Source organism: Chelonia mydas, chromosome 17 (assembly GCF_015237465.2).
Source record: "Chelonia mydas isolate rCheMyd1 chromosome 17, rCheMyd1.pri.v2, whole genome shotgun sequence".
Taxonomy (NCBI): Eukaryota; Metazoa; Chordata; order Testudines; family Cheloniidae; genus Chelonia; species Chelonia mydas.
In genome coordinates this window covers 3610365-3617682 of record NC_051257.2, presented here as the reverse complement: position 1 = coordinate 3617682, position 7318 = coordinate 3610365, and the positions used below count along the sequence as shown (strand labels likewise).

General features: G+C 42.1%; 1 protein-coding gene across 2 annotated transcripts in view; it reads right to left on the bottom strand.

Annotated features, from left to right (window-relative positions):
- Positions 1-1676: 1676 nt before the first annotated feature.
- TAX1BP3 (Tax1 binding protein 3) overlaps positions 1677-7318 on the bottom strand; it is an 11108-nt gene continuing 5466 nt past the window's right edge. For both annotated transcript variants that reach the window (XM_037880448.2, XM_043531210.1), the window contains exon 4: positions 1677-3541. In XM_037880448.2, coding sequence (XP_037736376.1) covers positions 3404-3541 — 138 coding nt within the window. In that variant the 3' untranslated portion in view covers positions 1677-3403. The remainder of the gene's footprint in view (positions 3542-7318) is intronic.

The following is a 7318-nucleotide window of genomic DNA, read 5'->3' as shown; positions in this document are numbered from 1 at the left end:
CTGAGTAATCTAGGCAGTAGCTGATAAGCACTTACATGGCACCTTCCAGGTAAAGATTTCAAAGCCTCAAGATTCCCTCTGCAAGGTAGACATCCATTTTATATAGGTGGCTTGGGGTAAATAAGGTCTTTAAGTAAGTAACAAGACCTTAACATAAGGTAATGCAGGAAGGTGGTGAATTGGGAATAAAACTTGCTCCGGTGCTCTGAGTTGCTTTCTCTGTAGTATCTGTGCAAAGGATGTAAGATATTTAATCTCTAAACAGGGCTGAACATTCTTGCACTTTAAACTGTACAACTTGGCACTATGCTGTCATCTTTGACAGGAGTAAGGAATAGCTTATACTAAAAAGAAAAGGAGGACTTGTGGCACCTTAAAGACTAACCAATTTATTTGAGCATGAGCTTTCGTGAGCTACAGCTCACTTCATCAGATGCATGCTGTGGAAATCACACAAGACATTTTATACACAGACACCATGAAACAATGCCTCCTCCCACCCCACTCTCCTGCTGGTAATAGCTTATCTAAAGTGATCATCAAGTTGGGCCATTTCCAGCACAAATCCAGGTTTTCTCACCCTCCGCCCTCCCACAAACAAACTCACTCTCTTGCTGGTAATAGCCCATCCAAAGTGACCACTGTCTTCACAATGCATATGATAATCAAGGTGGGCCATTTCCTGCAGAAATCCATGTTCTCTCACCCCCTCATCCCCCTCCAAAAACCACACACACAAACTCACTCTCCTGCTGGTAATAGCCTATCCAAAGTGACCACTCCCCCTACAATGTGCATGAAAATCAAAGTGGGCCATTTCCAGCACAAATCCAGGTTTTCTCACTCCCCCACCCCCATACTCACACAAACTCACTCTCCTGGTGGTAATAGCTCATCCAAAGTGACCACTCCCCCTACAATGTGCATGATAATCAAGGTGGGCCATTTCCAGCACAAATCCAGGTTTTCTCACCCCCCCCCACAAACTCACTCTCCTGTTGGCAATAGCTCATTTCATCCCCGCGGAGGGTGAGAAAACCTGGATTTGTGCTGGAAATGGCCCAACTTGATGATCACTTTAGATAAACTATTACCAGCAGGAGAGTGGGGTGGGAAGAGGCATTGTTTCATGGTGTCTGTGTATAAAATGTCTTGTGCGATTTCCACAGCATGCAGCCAATGAAGTGAGCTGTAGCTCATGAAAGCTTATGCTCAAATAAATTGGTTAGTCTCTAAGGTGCCACAAGTCCTCCTTTTCTTTTTGCAGATACAGACTAACACAGCTGTTACTCTGAAACCTTATACTAAAAGGGACTCTTAAACACACGATTTAGAATCACTAGTGTTCAAGGTCTGATTACTTAGTCCTGTGACCCTCCTGCCAGAGGAAAAATTAACTTGTTCTTCACCAAAAAGTTTAAGATAGTAAAATTTCAGAAGAGAATGTACTTCTCCCTCAGAGATGCTCCAAGTTGTAAATGGGTGCAGAATTTGCTGACTGTCACTTTACTATTAGCTGTTTAGCATATCTTTACTTCAGCAGAATGTGGCTGTCTAAATGTTGTCAGGCAGCACTCAACCTGTTCTAAATCAGAAGAATTGGAGGGGTAGGAAGTTTGCACAAAAAGGGTGTAAATACATAAATGTGTAATTACATAAATGTCTTACTAGAGACAGTTTCTTAAATTCATTTTATTGTGTAAAATCAAGACCACAGTACAAATAGCAGTGTACTTTTTTCTACAGTAAACAAAAATAAGGCCTATCTGTAAAGCTATTTACTACCACAGGATTTGTAATTTAAATGTCCAAAATTCCTTTTGGATTTTTTTGTATTACTGAAGAAGGTAAAAAAGTATAAAAAGAGGCATCTGCTGGTATGTCGAGATAGAGTGGAACATTCTTTGAGATGCATTTATCAAGTTTATAAAATTCATTGAAGTCAGAACCTAAATAGCACTGCAGTAATAAGTTAGTCTACAACCTCTTCAGTGTTCTAGTTAAAATTTTTTTTAACTAGCCTGAAGACAGTTGAAGTAAAGAGGTCATATACAGTGTCATTAAAACTAGTTCTGGACAATGAAGCAATTTTGAGTAACTAATTAAAGCTAGCCTTTATAATGCCTTAAAGTGTAAATGTGGTTCACTGAAGAGTCTGAAACCCTTTAAGGATTTGTAGGAATCTTTTCTGCAAAAGCTCCTACAAATCCATAGTTTGGCCTTTGTGAAGGATTTCTGTAGTGTACATTTGCCTACCACAGGTGCAGGGATAGGAATTTTGGTACAATAGATGTTTGCAAGCTTGTTTGCACATTTCTACTTAATACAAGATTTAAATAAGTCTCCCCCTACAAAACAGACCAGCTGCCCCTTCTATTTGAAGATTCTCTCTGCTAAATGTGGAATGAGGAAGTGGAACTTTGTAAATGTCTCCTGTATGGTCAGCAATGACAAAGGTTTCCATCTCTTTCCCAATTACATTTTTTTTTAAAAAAAACATAAGCCCTGGAGTTGCAATAGTTATGGCATGTTAAAGCTGGTATTGTTTCCCAAGTACTTTATGAAGCAATCATAATTTTGTCTTGTATAGAGGTACTTTGCAACTGTAAAGTCTTGGAATTTGTTACTAAATCCCACACAGCTTCCATTATAATCTGTTTCTGCACCAACTGCTAGTTCAAACTTGTGTCCCTTTTATGATGAGCTGCTTGGTGAAGCAGACTAAAATCTTGCAGTGAACTCTTCAGGACAGACTATCCCTCAAACACTGCAAGATATTCTGCTTAACTTTTGGTAGCACTTGATGCTAAGAGTAGCATCGAGATGTCCTTATTGGACTTTCTACAAACTTAGATGTAGCATCTTAAAAACCTGAACCTGAACTAGCAAGGGACAATCTAACCCTTAACATTAGATTTTGAAAACTTACAGTAAAAACACTACCTCCTCTCCCCACTGTTAATCATTCACTCCTTTGCAGAAGCAGCTAACAGAGCTTTAAATGCTAAGCAATGGGGAACTCTTGCACTATAGGAGAATCATCTCCCACTAAGTTAACTGCATTTTTCCACAGTTTCTTCCCTAAGAAAAGTATTTAGTGTTTTGCATGTTCTTAACTGCTAACTTCCCCTGCCGCCGTAGTGTTACACTTTGCATACACAGTATGGTAAGGTGCTGTTTTATGCAGCATATGCTACTGGAAGCCTTTCTGAAAGAGAAACTTGCTTCTGGAGTGGCTAGAATTTACTATTCTCAGTTTAGAGTAAAAATGGTGCATATTTACCTTGTTGGGCAGCACTAGTGTTTGCAAACAACTCAGATCTAGTATTTGCTTCCTTAGAAAAAGGGAGTGTCACTCTATAGATCCCTCCCTCTGCCCCCCACCCCCAAGCCCATTGCATAATTAGGACATCATGGACTGCTGAACAGCCTTCTGCAGGGAGTGTCTGGTCACCAGGAGCCGTACCACTTCTTCATTCCTCTTTGTCAGTCTCTTCCTCGCTTGGTCATGAGTTACCATTGTCATGTCCCACCCGTTCACCTACAAGAGAAGTTTTATCAGGAAACAATACTGTCAATGGAGCTAGCCTTGTGAAGGTGACTAGCAAGCTGGGGCCTGTCTATCACAGTGTCTTGGCACTACTGGGTTAAGTCAAGATAGGGTGAACTTTAAGGTTCAAAGGTTTGCTTTGGAGAAGTACCAGACAATTTAAGAACTGCTAGTACAACAAACATACCTGCAGGAGTCCTGGTGTCGCCTGGAATGAGGAAGTATATGAGAAGAGACTTAGCTTAGAGAAAGTTTGAACATGCACTGAAGGACTTGAAGATGTGGAGAAGGCAGAGAGAAAACCGAGTGGAAGCACAGACTTAATGAACAGCACCCAATCACTTCACCATCTCAAGGACACTTTGTTACCCAAGGGAAAAACTGTTCAGACATTTCTGCTGGCTCTCAGGTGAGTTCCCTCATTGCAGAACTAAGGGAGGGTCTGGTGTGCGTTTCTCTTCTGCTCTTACTGAAGCTGGTACACTTTAAAAAAATTACATAGTAAATGGGCCACAGCTAGCATCAGGACTGCTGTATAACCCAGTGGTTTGAGTTCTTCCCCCAGGCTGTAGGAGAGTCTGATTCAATTCCCCCTCTGCCTGCTCATTGGAGTGTAGGCTATACTGGGTGGGGGTGGCCTCATACTTGCCTGTTGGAGCTGTTCCCCTTTACTTAAGTAGTGTTTGGGCCAGGCCAGGAGTTAGAATCACTCCCTAGTCCAGTGGTTGGATATCACCTAGGAGGTGGGGGATTCTGGTTCAACAGGCAGAACCAGGATTTGAAGATGGGATTTGTAGGGGGATTCCCAGCCTTCCAGGGCACATCTCAGTGAGGGAGAGCTCCCGGTTTGAATCCCCTTGTCCTGGAGAAGGAAAGGGACATCCCCCCCTGAAGCTGCCAGGGCAACAGGAGGCCCTCGTCCAAATCCCTTCACAGAGCAAGGGATGTGGTCTAAGGTCTCCTGGCCCCTGGGCGAGTAACCTAGCAACTGGGGATGAAGGAGTGGTTTGAGTTTTGTGCAGATCAATTTTAATTTAAAAATAGAACTTTAGGTGGCAAAGCTCCCCAGGCAGAGGCAAGACTTGAACCAGGGTCTCCTGCATTCTAGGCACCTACCCTACGCCTGCACCACAGAGGGCTCTTTGCTGCTTTGTCTTGCTTTGGCCCAATTAATATTTAAAGTGGAATGGCTTCAAGAAAAAGGACTTGAACTCCCTGAGGCTCATTCCTGGCTCAGGACTTGAGCCCTGCTCTCCACCAGCACAGTGTGGCAGCATAACCACTACACTACCAAGGGCGCCTTACAGCCCATCTTTGCTTTGGCCTAATTAACATCTAACTGAGCAACGCTCACAGCAGGATACCTCATAGCCTACCTGTTAGGGCAGTTACTTGCATGGCAGGCAGATGGCTGTTCAAATCCCCTCTCAGGAGACAAAGTGAGACTTTAACCAGACTCTTCCCACACCCTGGGTGAGTTTATACTCCAGTGGGTGGGGTTAAGTGATTCTTATGGTGTCTGACCCAATTATTATTTAATTAAAGTGGAAGAGCTTCAACAGCAGAATACAAGCAACTGACATCAGACTGTCCCTTAGTGCAGCAATTAGGGCACTCACTGGGGAGATAGCAGTTGCCTGCTCAAATCCCTTCTCAGGAGGCACAAGGGGGAACTGACTACATAACTACTGGAGGAGAGCTAATGTAACACCCATTTTAAAAAAAGGCTCCAGAGGTGAGCATGGCAAGCATAACTTCAGCACTGGGCAAACTGGTTGAAATATAGTAAAACACAGAATTATCAGACATAGATGAACATTGTTTGTTGGGTCTGAGTCACAGCTTTTGTAAAAGGAAATCATGCCTGACCAATCTATAGGCATTCTTTGAGGGGGTCAACAAGCATGTGGACAAGTATAGTGTACTTAAATTTCACAAGATCCCTCACCAAAGTCTCTTAAGCAAAGTAAGCAGTCATTGGAGAAGAGGGAAGGTCCTTTCATGGATCAGTAACTGGTTAAAAGACCAGAAACAAAGGGTAGGAATAAATGGTCAGTTTTCAGAATGGAGAGGTAAATAGTGGTGTCCCCTAAGGTCAGTACAGGGACCAGTCCTGTTCAACATTCATAAAAGGGGTGGCAAAAGAGTGAGGTGGCAAAATTTGCACATGATACAAAACTACTCAAGATAGTTAAGTCCAAAGCAGTCTGCTAATAGATAAAGGGATCTCACTTTTTTTTGTAGACATCACACATGCAACAACATGCATGACTAAAAGGAGCTCTCACAAAGATGCACACACCAAAATTCAATGTTGATAACTGCAAAGTAGTGCTCACTGGAAGACAATCCCAACTATATATAAAATGGGGTCTAAATTAGCTGTTACCGCTCAAGACAGATCTTGGAGTCATTATGGATAATTCTTTGAAAATATCCACTCAATGTGCAGCAGCAGTCAAAAAAGCAAACAATATTGGGAATCATTAAGGGATAGATAAGACGGAAAATATATTGCCTTTATATAAATTCACAGTACACCAACATCTAGAATACTGCATGCAGATATAGTCACCCCTTCTCAAAAAAGATACTGGAATTGAGAAAAGGGCATCAAAAATTATTAGGGGTATGGCCTATTCCAGTAGCCAGCCTCACCTTTGTGCAGTGTAGGTGTGAGTACCTGTGCAACAAGGAGATGCAAATGCTGCAGGGAAGATTTGGTGTGCTTGATGCATGCAGCTGTGACAGTAACAAGTGCAGCGACTGTGCACATCAGAGACAGATTCTGAGGGGCAGTGGAAATGTTTCAACAGTCTGCAAACTTCTGTGATTATTTTTTGAGTTAATATGGCCCAAAGGGGCATTGCATTAGATATCCAGTAGCTCACAGTTGTATACAGGGGTTACGTTAGAGTGCTAGTTTGTTATTCACAAGATATTCATACAAGACATTCTACAGCCTGGCTACTGAGTCCTTACTGTTATATAAATAGCATACATGTATTGTCATTGTACTCAGTGACAGTAAGACGATAATTATAGTTGTATGTGCTTGTTTAGCTTAATGTCTCCAGCTGAGCAGGTATCAAATTATATATGCTTTATAATTAAGGGGTAGGGGTCTTATCTACATAACTTCATAAACATAGCAGACAAAAACTCTTCTCAAATGAGTCCATTCTACAAACACTGTATTGTGAGGTATTACATGGTACAAACAAGCTCATACTGTCATGTGACTATAGACTTCTGCTTTAACTGAAGGCAAAAAAGTACGGGGGGGGGGGGGGGGTTGGCAGGATTCACATTCCTTCTTCTACTCCAGCCAGAGTAGATTGCATCAACTATACACAAAGGGACTAAATATTTCCCAAAAACTTTCCATACAGGACTATTTGGAGTACACACTTGCATTATCAGTTGTATTTAGAAGCTTTCTGCCAATTTTGTTAAAAGTAGACTGATTCTACAAGTAAAGGCCCTTTTTGGATTTTATCAGTTTTTCAAATTGGATACTCCACAACATTTAGACATGTGATACAAAAACCCCTCACCATGAGGGTTGCATCTATATCCCCTCTGGGGATGACCACCAGGTATGTGCCTAATGTGGTAGCAATGACATTCTTCTACCTGCTGGGTTACCCTTAGTACCTTGGATGGATCACTATTAAAAGCCCAGCCCCACACAGGCGTGTTTGGGGGAAAGAACATGTGTCAGTCTGCTTCTTCATGATCTAACTCAAGTTCTGGTATTGCAGAATG